Source organism: Girardinichthys multiradiatus, chromosome 12, assembly GCF_021462225.1.
Source record: "Girardinichthys multiradiatus isolate DD_20200921_A chromosome 12, DD_fGirMul_XY1, whole genome shotgun sequence".
Classification (NCBI taxonomy): domain Eukaryota; kingdom Metazoa; phylum Chordata; class Actinopteri; order Cyprinodontiformes; family Goodeidae; genus Girardinichthys; species Girardinichthys multiradiatus.
The window spans coordinates 21,184,115-21,210,845 of NC_061805.1; the positions used below are offsets into that span (position 1 = coordinate 21,184,115).

The window sequence follows — 26,731 nt, forward strand, 5'->3', positions numbered from 1 at the left end:
TACTTTAGATAAAACTGAGATATGGACTTGAATAAACCCCCCGAAACAACTAAATAGTATAGGCAGACTTTTAAACACACAGGAAAGTTTTTTTTCTTATTCTTAAAAGCCTTGTTGAGAGTGTATCTTGAGAAGGTTAGGATTATGTCAGGACCAGCCATATATTGCTAGAGTGTTATATAAATCAATATGAAAATGTAAATTTACACAGAAGATGTTTGTCTGAGAAAACAGAGGAAGCAGTGAATAAATAGTTTTTCCTGCTAAACCCATGGCAATGCTCAACAAACCTTTATAAAGTCAAGTTGCTTTATGCAAACCTCTGATTTTATATCTGTTTATGTAAAAGATTTCACATGATAACTTATGTTAAACTCATTATGGTGGAGATTCTAGATAGTCAACCAAGACCTGACTGTCCTAAACTGAAGGTGAGTGAATGTCTTCTCTTGTTTCCTGCAGACCTTTGACCCTCCAATAATAAGGCTTCCAAAATTCATATTATCCGCTGGGAGTTTACAGATTGCAGTGCATTGCAAAAATGTCTATACACCTTGCACCTTTTCACATTTAGTCTTGTTACAACAAAACATTTATATATAATTTAATAGGATTTGTTATAACACGTGGTTTTAAAAATTCACAAACAATCAGAAAATCTCAAAAATGTTGCAGAAATTTCTAACATTTCCATAATGTTAATTGAACGACTGAGAATGGGCAAAAATAACGGAGGCAGAACAGCAGTTTAACAGATTTATTGAAGCAGAACAGGGTTGAAACAGAACACTGACTGGATCTGATGGAGGGGTCTGGGTTGGCACTGAGGAAGAGAGGTGAGATTTTATGGTTTGTTCAGATGAAGGTAATGTAGGTTGTGCAGCACAGGAGTGAGGTTAGCTTACTCTATGAGGGGGAAGAATCCTTGTTGGAGGAGGTAAGTTCATCTCACAGATGCTGAGTTTGGCAGGATTGGCACAGAGGTTCTCAGTATTGAATCTCTGTTTGTGTGATCCTCTGAGTGGCAGTGCTTAAGCTTTCGGCAGTGTTGGAGGGTGGACAGGTAGGGTGGACCTCCTCCCTGCCAATCAGGCAGGGAGGAGGTCCAAGGAGCAAACCACATAGAACAGGGGCATGGAATCCAGGACACGGTCACCAGAGGAATCTAAAAGGTAGTAATGGAGACTCAGGTAAGAGCAGCCTTATGAAACACAGGAGAACTGAAGACAACGGTCAAGTTACCAAACTGACAGAGATAACCATGTGATGCCTTCCTACTGGTTCCTGCTCCTTAAGAAGCCCTTTTGATTGGGCTCAACGAGTAACACCTGCAAAGCCACACCTGCCAGTCACACCCTGTAGGGAGAGAGAAAAACAGCACAAACACATCCACCTGCACACAACCTCTGTGGGTATGAAAACAATCCAATGCAAGCCACTGCCTTCGTGTGTAAATTGATCTCAGTGTAAATCGAGCTGTTTTGTCAAGGCCTCAGAAGATTGTTAGAAAACATTAGTGAAGAAACAGCATCATAGAGACCAAGAAGCCCAGCAGGCAGTTTATGGAGACAGTTGTGGAGAGGTTTAAAATAGGGTAAGCTTATAAAACAATATCCCAAGTTTTAAACATTTCACAGAGTTCTGTTCAGTCCAACATCTGAAAATGGAAAGAGTAGCTGACAAGTATAAACCTACAAAGACATGGCTGTCCTCTTCTGGCAAAAGGCTGGACAAGGACAACAATAATCAGAGAAGCAGCCAAGAAGCCAATGATAATTCTGGGTTCAGTTGTAGAGATCAGGATGATGTAATACTTTGTGTCACTCAATCACAAGGGTCTCTAACTCCAGTCCTGGAGAGCTACTGTCCTTCACCTTTTAGAGGCATCCCTTCTCTAGCACACCTGGAATTTTCCAGAGACGTGGTACCAGGCATTTCATCTGATTCAGGTGTGCTGGTGACAAACATTCCAGCAGGGCCGAGCTCAATTTGTGGCAGTGGCAGGCAGAACTGGCAGCTCCTCTGCCACAGGAACTGCATCAGTCTACCGGAGCTGCCACCGGAGCTGCCACAGTCTGCCGCAGGGTGGCAGGGGATTCCGCGAGGATGCCAGAAGGTGCCAGACCGGCCGTAAATGCTTGCTAATGCAGTTGCCACTGTTTTTGTGGAAGCTAATGCTGATTATTGGCAAATGGGTTGTCATTATTGTTAATAGTGTCTGTGGAGCTGCCACCAGAAGTGATGCCAATGCTGATTATTGGCAAACAGGATGTCATTGTTGTTATAGCCTGTTACCTATTAAATAATGATTTCATTATTGATTATTATTTAATAAACAGCTTTAGACCCATAACATAAGGTGATTGTATTTACTTGACATGGAAAATAAATAGCACTATGTGTATGTGTGACGTGTTGAAAGGATGACAAAGATTTATTGCACAAACAGCTGGTTTATTATAGAGCAGCTATTCTGAATTGTCACTCACAGAAAATTATAAATAAATGCTTAAAAACACGCTGGATGTCCCAGGCCATAAGGCTACCACGAGGGTGCCAGAGGATGCCACAGGGTGCCAGAGGATGCCACAGGGTGCCAGGGGCTGCCAGAGGGTGCCAGAGGATGCCACGAGGGTCACTGTTGTACATTTACTTTGGCTATACTCTTCAGTGTCCACAAAGACTAATTAGTCTGCCTCAAAGCTAGCAAAATTGTTTAGATTTTGTACATCAATAATTTCTGAGCAGAATTTTTCATAGTCCTCCTTTTTTTCAAAAACAATAGTTTAAAGTTCAGTTGGAGAGCTGTCATCGTATTCATCCTCCCAGTTCTTTATGGCCTCGAGGGTTTCAGTTTGTTCAGTGTTGTCCATGTCAGGTACTTTTGGAAGAGTGACTCTAACCTCAAATGTTGTTTTTGGCACCAATCAGCTGCAGTCTGGCTGTCAGTCAACATGTTGCTTCCCTGCGAAAAAAAGACGGTTTGTTGAGGGAATAAAGTATGTAGACGCTGTTACCTGTTAATATTGTTAGAGTATTGCAAATTAGCCTGAATTTTATACTATCATATTTGCTTTACATAATCAAAGCTCTATCAATCCCATATTATTGGAGTAAGTTCGAGGACCGTGTGATTACAAGAGAGTTGCACATTGGGCAATGCTAGTGACTCCTGAATGCTTGTCTGCCTTCCTTACAGAAGCAGGCCGCCACAAATGTCTCTTAAAAACAGATACAGAATTGTTAAAAAAAGCATTGCATACTCTACATGACAACAATAACATCCCATAAGAAACTTAAATAACATTCAATAAAATCATACCTTGATGGTTGTCAGAAAAATAAATTGCTTCTCTCAGGTGCTTTCTTAAAAGGTGACCACTGTTTCCAAGTTGCTTTTTTTCACAGACGATACACTGAGCAGCAGCATAGGCCAGAAATGAATCAACATCAGAATAACTACTCACATGTAAATGTGAACTAAATATGTCAATATGACTAAATTAAAATGTAAATACACAAACATTTAGCTTTCAGTTTTTAAAAACTGTACCTATATTTATGTTCACTGACCAGTTAGTTTTTATCAACTTTCTGGGGCATAAAATCCACAAATCAAACCTCCGCTTTTACAGTGATAGCAACAACATATGCAGTTTTCAGTTAAGCTATCTAACTTATTTGTAGTTGTTATTGGACAATAAATTCTTGACATAGCCCTATATACACTGCTCAAGAAAATAAAGGGAACACTTAAACAACACAATATAACTCCAAGTAAATCAAACTTCTGTGAAATCAAACTGTCCACTTAGGAAGCAACACTGATTGATTGACAATCAATTTCACAGCTGTTGTGCAAATGGAATAGACAACAGGGGGAAATCTTTGGTGATTAGCAAGAAACACTCAATAAATGACTGGTTCTGCAGGTGGGGACCACAGACCACTTCTCAGTATCTATGCTTTCTGGCTGATGTTTTGGTCACTTTTGATTGTTGGTGGTGCTTTCACACTCATGATAGCATGAGACTGGAGTTGGGGACCCCAGGTCTATCACCTAAAATCACAATAAAATCTACTGATGTTCATTACTTTAAAGTGATGAAACCTGAAAGCGTTCCAGGGGTGTAAATACATTTCCACGAACAGTAAAAGTAATTGTTAGGACCATAACATAAAAGATCTGTTGATGGCATGGGAGTTGGTGACACACCCGTCCATCCTGGTTGTCGTTTGGGTCGTTGTCATTTGTTAGATGTTTCGTAATGAGGCCACTCATTACGAAGTGAGTTGTGTGAGTTGTTTTGGTTACATGTGTCAAGGTGTAAATGGCTGTGAAACTCCCTGGGCAAGTAAACCAGGGCAGTACTAGGTGTTAAATGGAGCCTGACACCACCAATTTATGTTTATTGTGGATGTCTTCTCCCATTCCTTACTGGAACCTCTCATATTGACCTGAACTGCTGAGTCCTGGCCTGAAGAGCAAGCTCTTCCCTGTTGTGCCAATCATTTGTGTAGTTGTTGTTTTGATTCACCCATATAGATATCTGAAAAGTCCTCACAGCACTGGACTGCATATTCCACACCACTGAGCTTGTCTTTAGTGTTTTAATCCTGAACCAGTCAGTGTTCAAATGTGTTTTTAAGTTTTAAATGTACAGGAATGTTGTGCTTAACATAACAAGCACTGCTATGATTTGCACCAGAAAGAAGATATGTTTTAATCCTCTTTGATCTAGAAGTGAATCAATTCTGGGTAGCAGATTTAATATATGTTAAATTAGTCAACAAGTAATCACATGTATGTTTCCTGCCCCTCCTGTGTTGCAGCTATGTCATGATTTATAATTACTGTTCTCATTTCTATGTATACATTTTTCTTCAAAATCTAATTTATTGTCCTTAATTTAGCATGTGCTTATTAAGTGTAAAGCTTCAATAAAATTACTGCATTGTCACCTGTTTGGTAATAAAAGTGACACATTGTCAGTGATATTGAAAAAATTCCTTTGGTTGGTCATACTTTTTTTTTTCTAGGAATTGTTTGGCTTCTTTTTTTTCTGTCCAAAACCTGGAACCGGCCCAAGGCGAAACCAAACAAAGCCTGCCCCAAACCATAAATGCTTGAATTTTTATTATTATTATTTTAATATTTGTTTATTGAGAATCAGAATACTATTCAATTTGATTTGATAGTTTCAGCATTTAATAAACTAAAATATTTTAAATGGTTTAAAATTTAAATGTAAGATTGTGGTAATCTGCAAAGATCCCCAAAGATCTACACTTAATTTTATTTTATCAATTTTTAGATTAGAGAACCAAGAAAAACAAATATTTACAAGAGTTTGGGTGAAAGAGGCCAGGTAATTTTTTTGCAGCCTAATAACGAAAGACTGAACAGGAAAGATATCCCTTGCATTATTAATTTTATTGTGCCTGGAAATGACTTTTAGAAATAAACCCTGTTAGGGTTAGCCTCAGCTTGCTCTTATATATAAAAATGTGCTCATTTGTAGATTTTTGTTAAAGTTATTTAGAGCGACTGGAGGGAAGCCCCTGGAAACCTGAATCACTTAAAGAAAAGTGTGTATGTATATATATATATATATATATATATATATATATATGCGCTAAACTGCCGTAAATATCCCAAAACTTTCAGCTGATTAACTTTGGACGGAGGACTCTTGCTGTGAGTGGGCGGGTCTCACCAGGTTTACAGGAAATGTGAGTATCAGGAAGTAGACAGACTTCAGTGAGATTTGTTATATCGCCAGAATAAGTACAGTAGAGGCGAAAAGACCCGATAAAACACACAAACAGACACAGCAGAGTTTAAAGAAAGCCGCGAAAGACGCTGAAGAAGAAGTTTAAGGTAGGACTGAGCTGAGGCGCTCATCTGGACGTAAACAAACTACGAAACAACTGCTGCAGTACTTTGTAATAACAGCTAACACACGAAGAGAAGATGGGTTTTTATATGATTGAGATTTCTATCCGGAAAAAATGTCAGGTTTAAAGTTTAAACCTTGAAAGCATGTCATGTGGTTCCTGTGCTGCGCGGATGAGGCCACGTTATAACTACTGACCTCATACATATACGTTCGCATATAACATATACATATACAGTGTCTTTGACATATACACTGATACATTGGTATACAGTCAAGTCTAAAACTATTCATACTACTGGCAGATTTAACTGTAAAGTTATTTTCATCACACCAATGCATTTGTTACTAATAGGAAATGAGATAGGCATCTCCTAACAGATAACAAAACAATGTATACGGTTGCAAAAGCATGTTGAAAATGATTTATCATCAGTCAGTAGAGAAGCCCTTATTGACATTACAGAAATGTAACCCTTTCTGTAATTGCTTACAAGTTTTCTACATCCCCATTTTGGTGTTTTTGACGTTGTATCTTTGTTGATGAGCTCCTAGTCTTTGAGGTTGGAAGGCCTCCGTACCGTCACCCTAATCTTTAATTCCCTTAACAGATTCAGGTCAGGACTCTGACTGGGCCACTCTAAAACATAAATATTACTTACAGTCAGAAGAAATGGTAAAATTAAAAGATTACTTTATTACTGACTTTTTTACTTTATATAATTTTATGCTTAACAGTCAATGTTGTAATCATTTTGGACTTTTCAGGATTTATCTGAAAATGTTCATTTTCAGGATTTAATTATTATACAACATACCATGTGAATTACTTCTAAAAACAAGACTTTACACACATGACCATATACACTGTCTGACAGCCATTAATATTTACAACATTGTCCCTTGATTTGCTGCACCTCAGTCAACAAGCTTCAGGCTGAGTTCTGGTTGGATAGTTGGTTGCTCTTTTTTGCAGATTTTGTAGAGTTAATTTAAATAGCTTGAATTCCTAATGCTGACCAGGCTTTTAAGCATAGTCTAAACATTTAATCATGGCTGGCTTTGGGCTTTGGGAACCCCATTTCAGTCTATTTTATAAAATCCGGAACAAGTTTTTGATTTTCATTTGGCTTCAATGATTTGTTGGGATGTCTAATTGTACCCAAGTTTCAAGAGTCAAGCTGTTAATTTGAGCTGAAGTTGAAGAGTTTGAAGACAGAAGATTCTCCTTCTTCATTGGTTTTTGTTCTACTTAGTGCAATGCTAAATCAACACTGGGAATGAAACAGCCCTGCAGCATGATGTTCCCACCGCAATACTTGACAGTTGCCAAACAGCTCCGTCTTTGTCTCATCTCACCATAAATCTGGTCCACAGAAATTTGGATTGTCCATGTGGACAGCTGCAAATTTCAGTTTAGCTTAAAGGTTTTTAAGGCGTTGGCTTCTTTCTTCGTCAGCACACTCCCAGTCGAGGTTGATGTAAAACCTCGGGCAGAGACGTTGGTGTTCTAGGAGTTCATGGCAGGCTTGAGCCTTGATGGTTTTTGTGTTATTCTTGAACATTGAAATCCCTTTTTTTTTTATCTGAGGAAACAGATTGGGTCAGAACTCTGCACATCTTTCTTATCAATTTTTCATTGATTTTTTCAAGATCATTTCTTATCAACTATTTATCATTTGATTCAAGTGTAGTTGGTTCAGCCTATTACTTGAACCAGTATATAGACTGTGTGTCTATAATAACCTGTACATACCTAAGTAAACGATTTACTAAGGTATTATGTTGGGGATAAACGTTGAAATAATAAGCTATTTCTTGTTGTGCTGGGTTTAGGCAAGGAGGCCATGAATCGAGTTCCCCTGCAGCAACCACAGACCTGCGGGCCATGGGAGCTGAAGGAGAGACTTGGCACCGGAGGCTTCGGGAATGTCACAAGATGGCAGAATAAGGTAAAGCAAATCAGAGTCTTATTGTTTTTCTCTGTCTTTCTGGTAGTTGCGACAGTTTGAAATGTCTCAGGAAAGAGAATTAACAGCAGTGTGCCAGAGTCTTGAGTCTTCTGAGCCAGACATTGTTGTAAACGTTTAAGGCGTTCCTCATCAGTTGTTCTCAAGCTTTCTGAAGGTCCTGGAAGCGGATAAAGAATAGTCACATTTTTTTAAGTGTCTTCACTGTGTGAGCTGCGAAGATACTGCTTACTGTTATAGAATAGAATAGAATAGAATAGAATAGAATAGAATAGAACAGAATAGGGTGTGGCGCATGTGTGCAACCAAGTGTGCAACCATGAACAGAGGCTATAGTTCTTGATGTGGCTGCCCCGGGTTCGAGTCCCAGACCTGGCAACCTTTGCCAAATGTCTCCCCCTCTCCTCTCCCTATTTTCTGTCTTCCTACTGTTGAAAAATAAAGGCCTCTAGTGCTGCAAAAAATATTTAAAAGAATAGAATTGGACAATTCTTTATTTATTTCAGTGGGGAAATTCACAATGTGTCAGCAGCAAAGAACAAACTAAGATACACATCATAAAAAACAATTATAACAAAAATAAGTTAAGTACAAAATAAATGCAGTTGAACCCAGAGGTTTACATACACTGTATAATAATTTTTTCTCTGTGCTTTTTAACATCTTGTCAATCGTGTACCATGTAAAGGTGCAGTACAGCAAAGTTTGCTTTCACTAATCAGCCTGCAATGTGAGAGTCAGCTTGCAGAGAATGATAATTGGAATTTACCAATTTATTTATGTGCAAAACAGAAGGCCGTTTCCTGCAGCTTCTGCTTTTCATGTATCTATGCAAGATTTGTTGGCTAGAGAGAAGAGCTCATGTTTTTTAAAAAAAAACTGAATCTGGACTCATGTGACTCTTGTCTGTGTGTTTAGCTTTGACTAAATTTTGACTCAGAGAAAGAAATTGATGTTTAGCATTTGGGTTTTCACCGGCTTTGAATTGAGAGGAGGAATGACCTCAGCAAAAGGAACAGCCCTCTTGGTGCTCTTGTTGCAGCTGTCTTGGTTTCTATTGTCATGATAAGTCAGAAGAAAATTAGGTCATGGAGTTGTAACACCAGGAAGAGGACAGTATGGGAATCTGAACACTCCCTCCTTAGTGAAGCTTCCTCTTCCCTTTGTTACAGCTGTGTATTAGTTGCATTACTCACCCTCACCTTTTTGGCAGACATCCAGCCAGTCAGCAACATCCTGTGGAGTCAGTACTAAAGTTTATGAGAGCTTCCCTAGCAGTTCCTGTAAAATATTTTATTCACATTGCAGTTTCCTTTCTCCATGAATACCATAATAATCTGGTATGAGGAAGATGTGTATATTTAAATTGTTGTTTCCTTTTTAATCAACTACGTTATAATCAGACTGTTGTTAGTTTGCGGTGCTACACCCTGGACTTCAGGAGGACATGGCGACTTTTTTTCTACGTGGGAGCCCTGCTACTATGACTAAACATCCTGCATAGAAAGTTTTCTGTCTTCCTGCATTATTGACAACACTGTGGGTTATAATTAGGTGATTAATCATAAGGTAGTCTGGGATTTCATTAGGAGGATGCTGGGGAGAGGGGTGGTACTATTTCCTTGACAAGAAACAGGGAGGATGGAGCCAGGTGGGGTTTTCTTTAGAAATAAAAAATACACTCATTGGCCACTTTTTTGGTTACACCTTGCTTGCCATTTGTGGCACAGATTTAACAATATAGTCTAAAATTTCCTCATCGGACCAGGCATCGTTTATTGTCCAAATCTGATGAGCCTGTGTCATTGTAGCCTTAGAGACCGGCCATTATGTGTGTTAACAAGCAGGTAAATCTAACAATAAGACTTGTTTTTAAGTGTTAGAGGGATGCGAATGGCTGCCAATGCAGGAATTTTAAACTTTATTTACATGTTTTATTTCTTTAGGTGGAGCTTCTCATGAAAAATAGCATAATTCTTTGCATGTGAAGTCACAACCAACTCAGCCAGAGGAACATAGGGATAATATATAAGGGACCGTATTCAGGCCTGCTAACATTCAAATAATGTCGTTTGACTTGGAGGGGATTTCTCATTTTCACTTCCTGCTTAGAGAACAAGAAAATCTGCTTGCATTACTTGGATTCACTGAACCTCCACAGTACAATGTAAAAGCTGATTTGCCTTGGTTTTATAATTAAAATATATTTTATTTTAAAATAATCTTAGCTTTATTTAAATTATTTATATTGCATTGATTAACAACAAAAGTCCACTTGAGGCCAGTTTGAAAAGAGAGTAATTGTCCCATTCAGACCCAATTACACACAGCAGGGAAAAACCGGTATTTAACACCTCTATTATCCATTCATCCTTCCTTCATTTATAGAAACTTCATATCATTATGTCTGCAAGCTTCCCTTCTAGCATGATGTTTTTGGGGTGATGTGCAGAGCCATTCTTCCTCCAAACATGGTGTGCTCAGTGACATCCAAAGAGTTCCTTACTTATTGTTTTCATGGTAAAATTTATATCTGCTATTTCCAGGTTTTCTGAACTTCCCTGTGAGTCCTACGTAGCTACTGGACAACTCTTATTAATTATTCTTTTGACTAATCTGTCAGAAATCTTACAAGCGGCACCTGGCCATAGCTGTTTAATGGTAAAATTATGTTTTGGCCAGTCCCAGATTATAACTCCCAACAGCACTCTTTAGAATATTTATAAATTTAGAAATGCAGCTGTAGCCATTACCATTAGTATGTTTTACAACAGTCAGAGTTTTTTTCTTAAAGTCTATTTGCTTTTACCAGTTATTCCAGTTTATACAATATTTTGTATGAGAAAACCACTGATATTGTTGTGCACATAGCAGAAGGAATGCTTTCTAAATGATGATGGATTATAGCTGGTTTCTTGGCTTCTATGAATTTTTGCTTATCCTTTTTTTCCTGTGTATTTCCATTACCATTCCACTTCATTGCATATATTTATTTTGGTTTCTTTGTTTGTGTGGATTACTTGGGTTGTTGCTGGCATATTGTGTGAGTTTCATTTCAAAATAAACATTACAAATACTGTATATACTACAAAAAAGGTTGACATGTTCCATATGTATTTTACCCACCTTCCATGTGAACTACACTCCTTTCAGTTCAATTATGTAACAATTCAGCAGTCAGATTAAGATTTAAATCCGGTTACATACATTCCAGTTCAAGACAGTCACTCCCAGTTGGAAACTGAATAATCTTATAAGTATAGTTATCCTTAATAAATCTAAACCAACCACAATTAAGTAAATTAAGTAAAAGTAAAGCCAGGGGCTGTATAATGCTGATTAGTATGTGAAAGAGGATTAATGAATTTAGTGCTTTTAGTGTATTAACAGCCCTGGATTACAATTTGGTCATGCAAGTTTGTATTTTTTAACTTTGAGGATATACAAGCTTTTTATAAAACAACTGAACCAGAACTGCAATGGGAGCTTTAATTGCCTGAGGGAATAATGTTTTATTTTAATTGGTTATCTTAAGGCCGTCCATTGGATATTATAAACGCAAGTATCCAAGGCTTTGTTTGCTCTCTTGAATAAATGCCAAAAATGTAAAAGTCAGAATAAATACTGTAAGCTATTATTGCTGGGTTGGGGGAAAGATTAATGAAGAGTAATGGCAAATGTGGAAGTAATAAATGTACAGTTAGTCCTCTGAAATGATGGAAATCCGAGTCTCTGTTTGTGCTTTCAGGACACGGAGGAGCAGATTGCTTTAAAGCAGTGCCGTCAGGAGCTGAGCGAAAGAAACAAAGAGCGCTGGTGTCTAGAGATACAGATCATGAGGAGGTAAGTTTCACTCTCACATGCATCAATAGAGAGGTTTCCTCACTAATTAAATTTTCCATGTGTTTTCATCTCCTTGCATTGATTTTTATTGTTTTGCCTTTTCTGTTATTTCTTCTGCACAAGTTATCAACGTCTTCTGTCTGTTCTGTGGCCGAGTCTTACAAGTCATAAGTTTATACACAGGCTGTTTAGATGTAGGGTAAGTCAAAGTTTGACAACTTTTAGCAACAAAAATTTCTGATTAAGTCGTAACTTGAGTTGACCGACGCAGAACAACTCTGGGACAATTCAGTCTTTTGCCAATTTTAACCCCTATTTTTTTCCCACGTTACCAATTTGTCCCAGTATATTTCCATTTTACTTTCGTAAGCAAACTATTAAATGTAATGAACCAAATTTTTTCTCTCGGTATTTGCAAGTATTTAGTAAGTGTGGCTGGGCTCAAACATAAAGATAGGGTGAGAAGCTCCATCATCTAGGGAAAGCTTAAAGTAAAGCCACTCCACATTGAAAGGGGTCTGCTGCAGTGGTTTCAGAATCTCCTGATCTCAAACAAGAGGAAGACGTATGGATTTATTGCCCTTGGTATGTATGGTGGATTTGCTTATTACTCAGATATTATTTGACTTCTCCAATGGAAATAAGGCACGAACACCTGCTGCATTCAGAATATCAACAGGGAAAGTCTGTGGTCTCTGAGCAACCCCCGATTTAGTATCCATTATGGCTGTCGTGCGTATAAATGCAGTAAAAACTTTAGGTGTAAACCAGTGGAGGATGCTGGTTTTTCAAGGAGGGGAAGCTCAATTTCAAGATCGCTGATTCGCTCATTTCGCTGTCAATCAAAAAGGGATTCAGCCTCAAACAGATCATCCAATCATCATGCAGAAGCTGAGCGTCCGGAACCAGCCGAGGCCAGCCCACTGTCCCATAGACCCCCAGAGACGCTGAGCGTCCGATGGGCGAAACAAAGCCCAGCATTTTTACTTCGCTATTGAACTCACTGTTTAAAGCTCTGTGAAGCTGCGGGAATGAGTGAGAGGAAAGCTGCGTTGTTACCAGTGATAAGAAGCTGATTCTGAACAAAAGTTGAGCGCGTTGTAGCGCATATTTAGTCAATGACATGTACACACAACAGTATATATTTGATCACTTATTTTTTGACATTTTAGGGGAAGCTGAGCTTCCCTTGCAGTAATTGCCACTGGTGTAAACTGTTCAGATAGTTTTTATCACATTAAAGTAGCAGCACATGCAGTACTGCACTGCCTCTATGTGTGATTATGTTCCTTTATGCGTTTGAATCAGCTTGTGTTGCTAATAGTAGTTTACACAACAACAAAAGCAAACCTTTTGACCAGCGCAGATCTCTGACTTTAGAGACAAATGAAAGGTAGCAGTATTTTGATTAGTTAAAAAGAAAAACAACCATCAAAAGCTCAAATATCACATATAAATATTTTTTTCATCTTCTGAAAACTTTATATTACACTCTGCTTCATTTACTAGTGGTTAGTTGGGCCGATCAAGACCTATGAAGTGAAATAAATTATATCCCAACACCCATCAGAACACCAGGAACTGGAAATAAACAGCTTGAGGAAAAACTGAAGGCAAAGGGGCAACAACAAAATAAAGAGAAATAAATAGGTGAAAAAGAATTAAGAAAAAAGGAGGAAAGCTAAATGAAGGATTAAAAAAAGTTAAGAAAATGTTTAAATGTGTAATTAAAAAAGCTTCAAATGATGACATTAATGAAAACCATTAGTATGTAGTATAATGGATTTTAGAAAGAAATACATATAAATATAATTTCTTTATTTTTATTTTTGTATTGGTTTTTCCAAATATTTTTTTCTTACACTCATCTTTTATGTTAAACTTTTATTTACCTACATATGTTTAACTGAATAAGTGATTCTTTTTCTATAGTTTTTTTAAACATGTTGACGCTTTTACATCTACTTCTAGCACATGATCATTGTTTAATTTGATATTTTGTGTGCCAACATTGTACGTTCCCTGACGTCTTTGGTGTTTTGTGGTTTGACATTTTTACGTCCCCATCCCTTGATTTTCTCTGAAAACAAAGACAAATTTTGTTTGCTTAAATAAAAAAAGTCACCCATTAAACCATTAAAGGAGCTTGGCTGTTTGGGTTATTTTGGTGACTTTGGTTATTTTAGGCACCACACTGGTCGCCACCTTCTCGTTTTTCTCTGCATTTTATATCCAAACACATCTGTGAACAGTTTCTGTTTAGGTGTCGGTCGCTGCACTTTTCCCAGCTCGTGTGGGATAGGGTGTTTGTCAGATGCAAAGTGTTCGTGTGTTTTGTTATATTTGATGGTGCAAAGTCATTTTTCCTCATTCTCACTTTAACAAGTGTGTTGTTTTTGGACAGACGTGGTTAGAACCACAATGGCACATGCACCCACGCTTCATTCATGGAAAAACCACAAGGCAGGAGACTTTGCAACATTAGCTATTATATTATAGCAGCTTCTTAACACAGATTTGCGTTTCCACTGGAAAACATCTCGCTTTGTTTGGTAGTTATGATGTGTTTATAAGCTTGAATTGTGAAAAAACTGTTTATTCTGCAGTTTCTTACTATTTGCACTCTCAAAGTGGGATTTCAAATGAGAACACAGATCCAAGCTTTGGTATAGTGCCCTGTTAAAACAGATAAAAACAAAGTCCAAAACAGTAACTTCCTGTTTACATTGTAGTATTGTTTGGCTCTTAGTATCAGTAAGAGGCTCCCGTTTTCTTTGGAATCATCATACGAGGTTAGCACACATTTTCTTTGGAAAGGTCTTTATTTCTTCTTGGCAGAAAGATTTTAACTCTACCTTGCTGGATGGGATAATGTTGGTGTACATTTGTTTGTATCAGATTTGAGTAATTCAGAGTTTTCCTGACCATTGTCCAGTCAAACTATCTTGAGGTTGACACAGTGTCTCATAGACTTGATAAAAAACGTTTCTGGGTGTTTCCCTCTCTCTTGACCTGTCAGCCCATCTCGCTGGAAATCACAGAACGATGCATCCATCATCACTTTGCTTGAATTCAGGGAGGATAAAGAGGCAGCTCTTGGAAATCATGAGCAAGCGGCTCAGTTATCGTTGCATTTGTTTTTTTCTCATAGTCTGAGTCACTCGGGTGTTTTTTGGTAAATATCCAGCATTCCTTTAATACATCATTTACTGTCTACCAAGGTCTCAATCATTTTTTCATGTTGATGGGTCTGCTATGGTGTTTTGGCAGTTTAATGAAATTGATTTTTCTTTTCATTTGGATATATTGTGGTCAGCAAGTTAAGTCAAGTTCATGTCTTAAAGCATGTCAAAGGAAAAAATGTTAACAGGACCAAAGCTGGACTGCAAAAGGTCATAATATTTGTATGCCAAAATATAGAGATTACGTTAAAAAACTTGGTTTATGCTTCATCACAGAGAAAGTCTATATGTTAATTGATGGGGGAAAACACGCTGCATACTTTGTGAACCAGTCCTTTCTAAAAACTAGCAATGAGGGATGCACAATGCAATATTTACAATGACCTTTACAAAACATGAAAAATGGTGTCATCTGAAAAAGCTGAAAAAGGCTGCACTTTTTCGGATGAATATGTTTTATTACTCAGATATTCAGAAAAAAGCCTAACAATAACTTTAGCTCATGACTGTTGAGGATTATCTCCAGGTTGTTTTTAAAGCTGTCACGGAACCAATAACTTGTTTCTGTCTGTTTTGTTTTAAATAGAGTGCTCAAAATCCTTATAAAAAATTAAAAATAGAAGTGAATTTCAAGCGACAATTCAAAGTCCAACAAAATGTATGGAATGGATTATATGTTACGCTGCATAAAAATGCATTTAAAAATTCTTTCCGGTCAGTATGTGAGAGATGTTATGCAAGTTTAGTTTACAAGACGTTTTACTTGCTCTATATGACAACCTGTGAAGATAAACTTACGTTGGTGTCTAGGCCTTGAAAGTCAAAAGATTAATTTAATTATGTAAAAAGATGGGTGATTGTAAATTTATGGGTCCACCCCAACATATTAAACAAAGGCAAAAAGTAAAGGCCAGAGTAATAAGTGCGCATTGCTTAATTTTTCTGAAGCCAAGAAACACAAATTTTAGTTTTACTGGAAAATTTCAAGCTTTTTACGAAACACTTTTCATGATGACAAACTTGCGGTTCTGATGTCTGTTACTCTGTCTTTGCCCAGGTTGGATCACGTTAACGTGGTCGCTGCACGGGAGGTTCCTCAGGGGATGCAGAAACTCGTGGCCACCAATGACCTGCCGCTGCTCGCTATGGAGTATTGTCAGGGGGGAGATTTAAGAAAGGTACTTTCCAGAGGGTGGCTGGACATACCATTCATTTGAGCTCACCAGATTACAGCCCTTATTCATTAATGATTAACAGCCGAATAATAATAATTTAATTAGAGATTAAATTTATTTATTCCTGAATTGGTTTTTCCAAAACTTTAGTTGTGTGCATTTTATATCATTATGACACCAAAAACAGAGATGGAAGAGCTGAAAATATACACTGCTGTTTTATTTACCAGTTCCTCTGTATTCCTCAGTCTGTTTCTTCTTCTGACCAGCAGGTTGTCTTCATTCTGGGAAACGAATGTGGGTTTTCATTTCACCATTTTTTCAAATGAGCCTAGCCTTAGGGCTGCAAAAAACAAAGAATACCCAACAATGCAACCTTTTAGCTGAATTTTTAAAACATTACAGAAAACTAAAACAAAGCAGACGTATCAGAAACAATGATTAGTAGAGACTGGGAACAAAAAGGAGCACATGCTATGAGTTACCGGTTGCAGAGACTTTATATATATATATATATATATATATATATATATATTATGTTATGATCTATTTGTTTGTTTTATCTATTTGTTTTCATTCTTTTTATTTCTGTTTTGGTGTTTGATTATGACTTTGAAGTGGTCTTGTTCATGTAATTGTATGTAATTAACTTAAAATCAGGCTTTATTTTTTTAATAGTTTAAGCAAAAATATAGAATAAAACTTTTATACTGTATATTGCAGGTGTTACAGTCAGCTCAGGAGTCGAGTTAATACACAATTTTAAGTTCAGAGGAATGAGATGAGATTTCAGTAATATTTTGGGCAAACCAACAATTCAGATTTTTTGTTTGCACAAACAAAATAAATGTTTCAAAAATCTCATACTGCATCTCTTTTCAGTGTAAACATGATCAGTTCAGGTATGATGAGTTTAAGTATTTTAGATTTTAAACAAAAGATGATAAAATGCAGCCATACTTTTTAATAATAAAAAATAAAATCACTTTTTAGGAGAAGAGCCAATGAGCAGACAGGCCAGAGAAAGGCCATTAAAAAAGGAATATTAGTTAACCCTATTGCATTTTGTTGTCTTCTACCCATCATTGAAGTTGCTCAGATTACTAACGTTTCTTCATTTCTTACTGCAGTATCTGAACGTTCTGGAGAACTGCTGTGGAATGAGGGAGGGATCCATTCTGATTCTCTTAAGAGACATTTGTGAGTATTCGGCTCAGTCTCCAGCTCCAACTTGTTGTAATAACCTGTTGTAATGTTAAAGTTCAGGTTTGTGTGAGAATGATGGTTTAATTAAACAATGGAATGAGCTGGCATTGACCTTTATTTTCTGAGGTTAGGAGGAAAACATTCCTGGTGAGAAATATGATGTCATCCATGACCCGAAACCCCTCGCTGCTTAGTCATCGCGGCAATAGGTCCCACTCACATTGAGGTTTACGTCAACACATCGTACAGTCACATGCTACCTCACAAACATTGAGGACTGACGCTAATATGGACACACAAACTGTGCCTTTGACTGCAAGTTAGAGAAAGTAGCACATGGCAAGGATCACAACATATTGAGAGGGAAGCAGAGTTAGAATCACACAGAACCTCCTTTTCCTGCTGCAGGTTAGTGGAATTTTTCTGAAAATGACTGATCCACTCTAAACTTCATGAGTGAACATCGGGAATTTAGATCCACACCCACACACTAAAACAAACACATTTAAGTACACAAATGTCACAAGCTCTGCTTCGCTGAATAATCTTTGCAGGCACACACACACTTACAACCATTTGACGCACAAGTGGTCACTTCCGAGTTTTGACCGACAACTGGTTATATTTCAACTGCAATAATATGTTACTACATTTTTACTTATAAAAGTAGACTAAAAAGCTTGTTTTTATTGACATCTCATAACGTAGCATCTCGTTTATTGTAAGCAGTCCCCAGCCTCTGTTTCCACCACGGAATGCGTGATGGTAGGATTGAGGAGATCCTCGAAGTACTCCTTCCACCGCCCGATAATGTCCCCAGTCGAGGTCAGCAGCTCCCCACCCCCACTGTAAACAGTGTTGGCGAAGCACTGCTTCCCCCTCCTGAGGCGCTGGACGGTTTGCCAGAATCGCTTCGGGGCCAACCGGTAGTCCTTCTCCATGGCCTCACCGAACTCCTCCCAGGTCCGAGTTTTTGCCTGTGCCACCACCCGGGCCGCGGCACGCTTGGCCCCACGGTACCCGTCAGCCGCCTCAGGAGTCCCACAAGCCAACCACAGCCGATAGGACTCCTTCTTCAGCTTGACAGCGTCCCTTACTGCCGGTGTCCACCACCGGGTTTGGGGATTGCCGCCGCGACAGGCACCGCAGACCTTACGGCCGCAGCTACGGGCAGCAGCATCGACAATAGATGTGGAAAACATGGTCCACTCGGACTCTATGTCTCCAACATCCCTCGGAATCTGGTCAAAGCTCTCCCAGAGGTGAGAGTTGAATACATCCCTTGCCAAGGGGTCCGCCAGACGCTCCCAGCAGACCCTCACTATGCGCTTGGGGCTGCCAAGTCTGTCCGGCTTTCTCCTCCTACAGCAGATCCAACTCACCACCAGGTGGTGATCAGTGGACAGCTCAGCCCCTCTCTTCACCCAAGTGTCCAAAACATGCGGCCGAAGGTCTGATGATACGACAACAAAGTTGATCATCGACCTCCTGCTTAGGGTATCCTGGTGCCAAGTGCACTGATGGACACCCTTATGTTTGAACACGGTGTTCATTATGGACAATACGTGACTAGCACAGAAGTCCAATAACAAAACACCGCTTGGATTCAGATCGGGGAGGCCATTCCTCCTAATCACGCCTCTCCAGGTGTCATTGTCGTTTCCCACGTGGGCGTTGAAGTCCCCCAGCAGAATAATGGAGTCCCGAGGAGGGGCACTATCCAGCACCCCCGACAGGGACGCCAAGAAGGCCGGGTACTCCGCACTACCACTCGGCCCGTAGGCGGAAATGATAGTCAGAGACCTCTCCCCAACCAGAAGGCGCAGGGATGTGACCCTCTCATCCACTGGGGTAAACCCCAACACGAGACGGCTGAGCTGAGGGATGATATAAAGCATCCGTCCGCCTCTTCCCGCGGGCCACTCCAGAGTAGAAGAGAGTCCAGCCCCTCTCGAGGAGATGGGTTCCAGAGCCCACGCTGTGCGTGGAGGCGAGCCCGACTATTTCTAGTCCTCCCGCACAAGCTCAGGCTCCTTCCCCCCCAGCGAGGTGACATTCCACATCCCTAGAGCCAGCCTAAGCATCCGGGGATCGGGCCGCCGAGGTCTCCACCTTTGTCTGCCACCCAATCCTTGTTGCACCAGTCCCTCACGGTTCCCCCTGCAGGAGATGGGCCCACTGGGGGATGGTCTCGCGTCTCTTGTTCGGGCTTGGCCCGGCCGGGTCCCGCGAGGAGCAACCCGGCCACCAGGCGCTCTCCAACGAGTCCCGACCCCAGGCCTGGCTCCAGGGTGGGACCCCTGCTCCGCCGTACCGGGCGACGTCACGTGCCTCGATTCTGTAGTCGTCATGAGGGATTCTCGAACCGCTCTTTGTCTGACTAGAGCCTGTTTGCCATGGGAGACCCTACCAGGTGCATTTAAGCCCCAGACAACATAGCCTCTAGGATCATTCGAGCACTCAAACCCCTCCACCACGTTAAGGTGGCGGTTCAAGGAGGGATGATATAAGCAACAACAAAAAATATAACACATAGTTAAATTTGCTAAAGTGTTATTTCATCTTGTCTCGTGAGCTGTATGTATCATAAAACCACATGTAACTACACAGGGTCAGAGGCCAAATGAGAACAAATGAGGGGTCAAAGAGAAAATTATAATACCACCAATGACCACTAGGGGCTGAAATTACTCTCCTTTTAATGAGTCAGCTTCTCACAATAAGTGATTACGGTGTCCCTGCTTAGATTTAGAGTCTTATTAGTTTCTGTTCTCTGGATGATTCACAAAAACAGTAATAGAACTTTGCAATATGTTGGGGGAAAAATGTTTTAGTTTTTTTTTTTTTACTCTTTCAGCAATCACTCTCCATATGTAATCAGTGTAGAATATTTTCCGTCCATATTTTACTAATCTATACATTAAAGTATTACTGCTTTTACTTCAGTTAATATGATGTCTGCCAAAAACTAATTTAAAATTCTCCTTTTGTGTTTTTTACAAGCAAAACTGGTTTCAATTAGCTGCAACTGTGTTTTAAGAAGGACTGTCAGGGTAGATCTAGCCAGTGCAGATTTTTAACTCAACAGTTCAGACTCCTTTAAAAACTGTAAATTAACCTTTTAGCTTCACTGATATTTGGCTCTGAAGCAGATGCTAACTTTACCATAGTCAGTGTCTAACTGCCAACCTGTACTCTCAGAGACTTACGTGAGTAATATCAGCTAGTTTTATAATATATTGGAAAGGCGGTTTCAACAACACAGTACAGCAACAGATCTAGAACTGCTTCCTTTTATACCTCAAAATAAGAGTCTCAAACCGGATGTTATGATTTAAACATGCACCTTCGTATCTGGGATCCATACTAATAGCTTAGACTTAATTCACCAAATGAGGTCACATCTAAAGCAGAAGACAGATGTAATTTGACATGAAATATTGTGGTGTCCTAACATTGTAAGATCTTCTCTATACATATAAATATTAGTATTAGTCATGTCTTAAGAAGATTGTTGGTGTTTGTTTCACGATAAACCCTGGCACCATATGATTCACTGCTGAAGAACCTATTATTGTGGTGGTGAATTATTTCATTATGTTCAAGCAACATCTATTCTGAAAACTACTGAACAAAGTCAGCCAAAATAGTCGTCATATGTCAAAATTCAAACACCTGATCATATATAATCTCATTGCCTTTGACGCAATATTTTAACTGAGTTTTTAAACAGCTTAATTTCCAACTTCTTGCAGCAGCTAGCTGTGCTGTATGTATGGAATTTAATGTTCTTTGCCAAGGTTTGGGTAATGTTACTGAATTTTTGCTCAATCGGTGCAGTTGAAAATTTCAAATCAAGATATAAAAATATGCTTGTGCTACAGAGGGGTTAGGAGCCATATCTGTAGCATTTCATGTCCATTTCTACATCCAAAAGTACAAAAATGCAACAAAATGTTTATTTTTTTTAGTTAGGAGCATTGTAATTATTAAAAAATACTTCAAAGTAATTGTTTAATGTTTGGACATTTATTGGCAGTCTCTCCTCACTGGATTTACTGGATTAACCTCCCTAAGAGACACTTCTCCCAATCTGAGCTCCAGTGAATATGCTTGAAAGGAATCAGCTGCAAATTAAACCAACAGGGGTAATAGTTCTAAAAAGCACAAGCCACATTTGTAAATCATCTTTATTGGACAAAAATGTCACTCACTGCGTGTACCAATACCAATAAAAGCAAGTCAACTCAGACGTGTTTGCAGTTTTTAGTCGATATGTAGATTTTTGGTCGATAGGTAGATAGTTTACGTTAGAATTATGTACATTTCTGCAGTGTGTGACACAATTTTAAGCCTCCTTTGTAACTTGTACCTACTTACCCCTCTGCTGTGGTTGTGAATCACATTTCTGCATTTTCTCTTCATTTTCTGTTTCTTAGCTTCGGCTCTAACCTACCTCCACAGTAAGAGGATCATCCACAGAGACCTGAAACCAGAAAACATCGTTCTACAACAGGGAGAGAAGAGGGTGAGTTTATTAAAAAAAACACCCAAACCACAACAAAGATGCTTTTTGCCTATTTTGTATGTGGGTTATGAACATAAATCTTGTCAACAAGATCCTTCCACTGAATATTTAATGTGGAAAACTCAGTCATGAGTACCCTATGTGAGGCCCTTGCTCTTTATTTTGTCTAATTTTCCAACAAATCATGTCATGATCCAGCGTAAAAAATGTTATGCAACTGAGGTCAGACTCATTAAAGTATTTATATTCATGTTTATACACAAGCTGCTGACTTTATAGAAACAGAAGCCAACAAAATGCAATGTACTCTAGTTTATTGTTTTGCATGAACATTTTTCTTTCTCTTACATACAAGGAAAAAAAAGTTTCTGCCTCTGCAGATAATGTCAGAATTTGTTTTAAACTTAAAAACAAACTTGATCATTTAGGGAATAATATGTTTGTCCTGTTAAATTGGCAAATATGAAACAATAGCATACAGGGAAGTTTATGAAAAACTGATAAAAATAAACTTTTAAGCTTTAAAAAAGTTAATACATTTGCAAGGTAAAACCAGTTTAAATTGTTTACTGTTTATTTTATTTCCTACAAAACCAACATATAGAAACATGTGAACACTTCAAGAAGATCATATAATTATCTTAGTAATAAATAAATCTGTTCCATGCTTATGTTATAATAGCAGGGAGATCCATGCAACATCTCACTCCTCAGGCCTGTCACTTGTCTTTTGCAGCCTTTTTAAATTCTTCCTACTGCTATTTGCTGTAGGATGTCTCTCTTTTGAGATTATTGTGGTTATCAGTGCAGAATTGATAAAAAGGCACCAGCTAATGCCAGTGGACTAGTTTAAACCAAAAAACCTGCAGACACTTGTATCTAAGTGTCTTCTTTTAACTGGAATTGTATACATCCAGTCTGACTGTAATTTCTTTCATAAGATGCCTTTTTTAAGTTGTCATATTGCATTTACAGAAACAAAATTTCCCATTTGATGATTTATTTATTTTTTCTCTTTTTTCATTCCAGCTCATCCATAAAATAATTGATCTCGGCTATGCCAAGGAGCTGGACCAGAGCAGCCTCTGCACATCGTTTGTGGGAACACTACAGTATTTGGTGACTGATTTCAGTGATCTTACCTGACAACTTTTACAACTTTTGACATGTTCTTTACATTCTGAACTCTATAATCTGCCCTTACTTGCTCTTCTTCCAGGCTCCAGAGCTTATAGAGAGGCAGAGGTACACGGTCTCTGTGGATTACTGGAGCTTTGGCACATTGGTGTTTGAGTGCATCACTGGATTTCGACCATTCTTACCAACCTGGCAGCCTGTTCCCTGGTAGATTCACATTTTTAATCTTCTATAGTTGAAAAACGTTGTTGATGTAATTATTCGAATGCAAAGTGACCTCGAGACCTTCACTGCTTGACTTCCTCCCCTTCTCCCTCTGCCCAATTCCTGCCTGATTTTTGTAAATAAAGGACACTAGTTTCACAAAAAACATTATAAACAAAATATTTAAAACAAAAATCAGCCCCAAAACAGGATGCTGCCACCACCATGCTCCCCTGATGTGGTGTGGTGTTCTATTGGTGACTTGGAGTGTGTTGTTTTCATGCCAAACATACCTTTTGGAAATATGGGCAAATAGTTGACCATAAAAAATGGATATTCTTTTGTAATCTTCTCATGACTGATAGTTGTTCACAATCTCTGCTGATCCTGGCTTTTGGTGTGAGATGCAACAAAGAAAATGCCAGGAAGGCCTATTGGAGCAACTGAAGGTTATTTGGTGGTAATCAGAGGCCCTTTCAATGATGGCAGGGGTTTAATGGCATCTATTTAACATGAGTCTGAATATGGTGGTAATTTCTGAACACACCCACCACATCCTCAGTTATAAGTGGGTGTGCACTCTCATGCAACAGACAGCAAAGTTTTTGTTTTGAATTCTTTTCCTCTAAAAGAATATGTCAGTCAGTCAGTCATTTTCTACCGCTTATTCCATAGTGGGTCGCGGGGAAGCTGGTGCCCATCTCCAGCAGTCTATGGGCGAGAGGCAGGGTACACCCTGGACAGATCGCCAGTCCATCGCAGGGCAAAAAAGAATATGTTAATACTTTATAAATCCTTCAATTTTTCAATAGTCTTCTTGATCCACTGTGTGTCTGTTACTGCAATAATGAGCCATCCCAAACTGGGATCAATAAAGTAGATTTATTTTATTACAGATAAAATCAATATTTCATTTTGGCCATTATTTTATGTGTTTTGACCGCTTGTGAGGGCTAAAATACCTAATTTTTCCATGGTTCAAGGTTCATATTTTCAGAAGTTTAACAATGATGTTTTCTTATGATAAGCGATAATTAATTTTATTTAGAATCAATATTATTGCATGACTTCTGAGCTGAATATATGAAAAACAGGATTTCCAATGAATAGCAGAATATGTGGGTTGTGTAAGCATCTGTGCCACCCTGTTTTTTCACAAATGTAATGAATGGTGAACATTGCTGCATGTGGTGGAAAAATGCTCCCTAACCCTGGCAGAAATTCAGTTCTAGTGTTTGTAGATTGGAATTTAACACTAATCCCACCCTCCTTAAGACCCAAAGATGATGAACTCAACGTGAGGTTCTGACCCATTTCTCTCTTTTTTTAGGCACAACAAAGTCAGGCTGAAGCACGACGACGACATTGTTGTTTATGAAGGCCTCACTGGGGATCTCCGCTTTTCCAAGCATCTACCTCAGCCCAATAACCTCAACAGGTGATTTTATATGGAAAAAATACAAAACACAAGTAGAAACTACTCACTATGTGCAATTTATCCAGGCATTTAGATTCTTGAATAGTGGTTTGCATACATTTTCTTATAGTGTTTGGTGGAATGTCCTTTTAAACCGTATGATTTGGCTCACATTTTTTGGTATCCTCCCACAAACTTATCACAGTAGTTTGTGGAAATTTGGGCCCATTCCTCCAGACAGAACCAATATGGCTGACTCAGGTTTGTATGCCATCTTGCTCGCGCACACCTTTTTAGATCTGCTTATGAATTTTCTATGCGACTAAGGTCCTGGCTTTGTGATGGTCACTCCAAAACATTGACTTTGTTGTCCTTAAGCCACTTTGCAACTAATTTGGCTGTATTCTTAGGATCATTGTCCATTTAAAACCCATTTGTGCCCAGGTTTTAACTTCATGTTTGATGTCTTGAGATGTTGCTTCAACATTCACACATAATCTCCTTTCTTATAATTCCAGCTGATTGATGAAATGCACCATTCTGTCCTTCAGCAAAACATCCACAGAACATCATGCTGCCACCTTTTTTCTCCAAATGTAATGATGGTCATTATGGCCAGACACTTTAAATATAGCTTTAACAGAACACAGAACATTAAATTCTTTGGCCCTGATTGCATTTGCCACTGTAATCTGTCTTGCTGATGAAGTAATGGCTTCTTCCTCTGTGAGTGGGCTTTAAGACCATATAAGTGGCACATTCTTACCTGCGTTAGGATGCATCTTCACAAAGTCTTTTGCTTTTTGTTTTTGGGATGGATACACACGTTTACACCAAATCCTGGTCGTCCTTCCAGAATAGTAAGATGGCTGGACATTTACCTAAGAATGGAGCAAACTGTGGAGATCCATAAATGTCTTCCTGATATCTTAGCTAATTTCTTCTAATTTTTCTGTTGATATCACCAGTAGTGTGTTTGAGGGGTTTTCTTACAATACATCAACGGATATGCATCCAGTTAACTCAAAAGCTGTGAATTAACCTATCGGAAGTTTAAAAAAACCATGACATCATCTGGCCTATCGTGTATTATATTAATACAGACCAATCTTAGTGTATGTTCGTTCGTTCGTCGTCTTCCGCTTATCCAGGACCGGGTCGCGGGGGCAGCAGACGCCCAGACGTCCCTCTCTCCAGACACCTCCTCCAGCTCCTCCAGGGGGAGCCCAAGGCGTTCCCAGGCCAGCCGAGAGACATAGTCCCTCCAGCGTGTCCTGGGCCGTCCCCTGGGCCTCCTCCCGGTGGGACGTGCCTGGAACACCTCCCGAGGAAGGCGTCCAGGGGGCATCCGGTATAGATGCCCGAGCCACCTCAACTGGCTCCTCTCAATGTGGAGGAGCAGCGGCTCTACTCCGAGCTCCTCCCGGATGGCCGAGCTCCTCACCCTATCTCTAAGGGAGTGCCCGGCCACCCTACGGAGGAAGCTCATTTCAGCCGCTTGTATCCGTGATCTCGTTCTTTCGGTCATGACCCAAAGTTCATGGCCATAGGTGAGGGTAGGAACGTAGACCGACCAGTAAATTGAGAGCTTTGCTTTTCGGCTCAGCTCTCTCTTCACCACAATGGACCGGCACAGCGCCTCCATTACTGTGGCAGCTGCACCGATCCGTCTGTCGATCTCCCGCTCCATTCTTCCCTCACTCGTGAACAAAACCCTGAGATACTTAAACTCCTCCACTTGAGGCAGGAACTCCCCTCCAACCTGAAGAGGACAAGCCACCCTTTTCCGGTCGAGTACCATGGCCTCGGACTTGGAGGAGCTGATCCTCATCCCAGCCGCTTCACACTCGGCTGCGAACCGCCACAGCGCATGCTGTAGGTCTTGGCTAGAGGGGGCCAGCAGGACCACGTCATCCGCAAAAAGAAGAGACGAAATCCACTGGTCCCCAAACCAGACCCCCTCCGGCCCTTGGCTGCGTCTAGAAATCCTGTCCATAAAAGTTATGAATAGGACCGGCGACAAAGGGCAGCCCTGCCGGAGTCCAACATGCACTGGGAACAGGTCCGACTTAGTGCCGGCAATGCGGACCAAACTCCTGCTCCGCTCGTACAGGGACCGGATGGCCCCTAATAAAGGGCCCCCGATTCCATACTCCTGGAGCACCCCCCACA

At 39.6% G+C, this 26,731-nt stretch overlaps 1 protein-coding gene across 1 annotated transcript in view; it reads left to right on the forward strand.

Moving 5' to 3' along the window:
- The first annotated feature begins 5,733 nt into the window (after positions 1 to 5,733).
- ikbkb (inhibitor of nuclear factor kappa B kinase subunit beta) overlaps positions 5,734 to 26,731 on the forward strand; it is a 30,255-nt gene continuing 9,257 nt past the window's right edge. Inside the window, exons 1-9 of the mRNA XM_047380273.1 lie at positions 5,734 to 5,881; positions 7,734 to 7,849; positions 11,616 to 11,710; positions 15,950 to 16,070; positions 17,198 to 17,267; positions 21,713 to 21,801; positions 22,831 to 22,920; positions 23,021 to 23,145; positions 24,473 to 24,580. Coding sequence (XP_047236229.1) covers positions 7,745 to 7,849; positions 11,616 to 11,710; positions 15,950 to 16,070; positions 17,198 to 17,267; positions 21,713 to 21,801; positions 22,831 to 22,920; positions 23,021 to 23,145; positions 24,473 to 24,580 — 803 coding nt within the window. The 5' untranslated portion in view covers positions 5,734 to 5,881; positions 7,734 to 7,744. The remainder of the gene's footprint in view (positions 5,882 to 7,733; positions 7,850 to 11,615; positions 11,711 to 15,949; positions 16,071 to 17,197; positions 17,268 to 21,712; positions 21,802 to 22,830; positions 22,921 to 23,020; positions 23,146 to 24,472; positions 24,581 to 26,731) is intronic.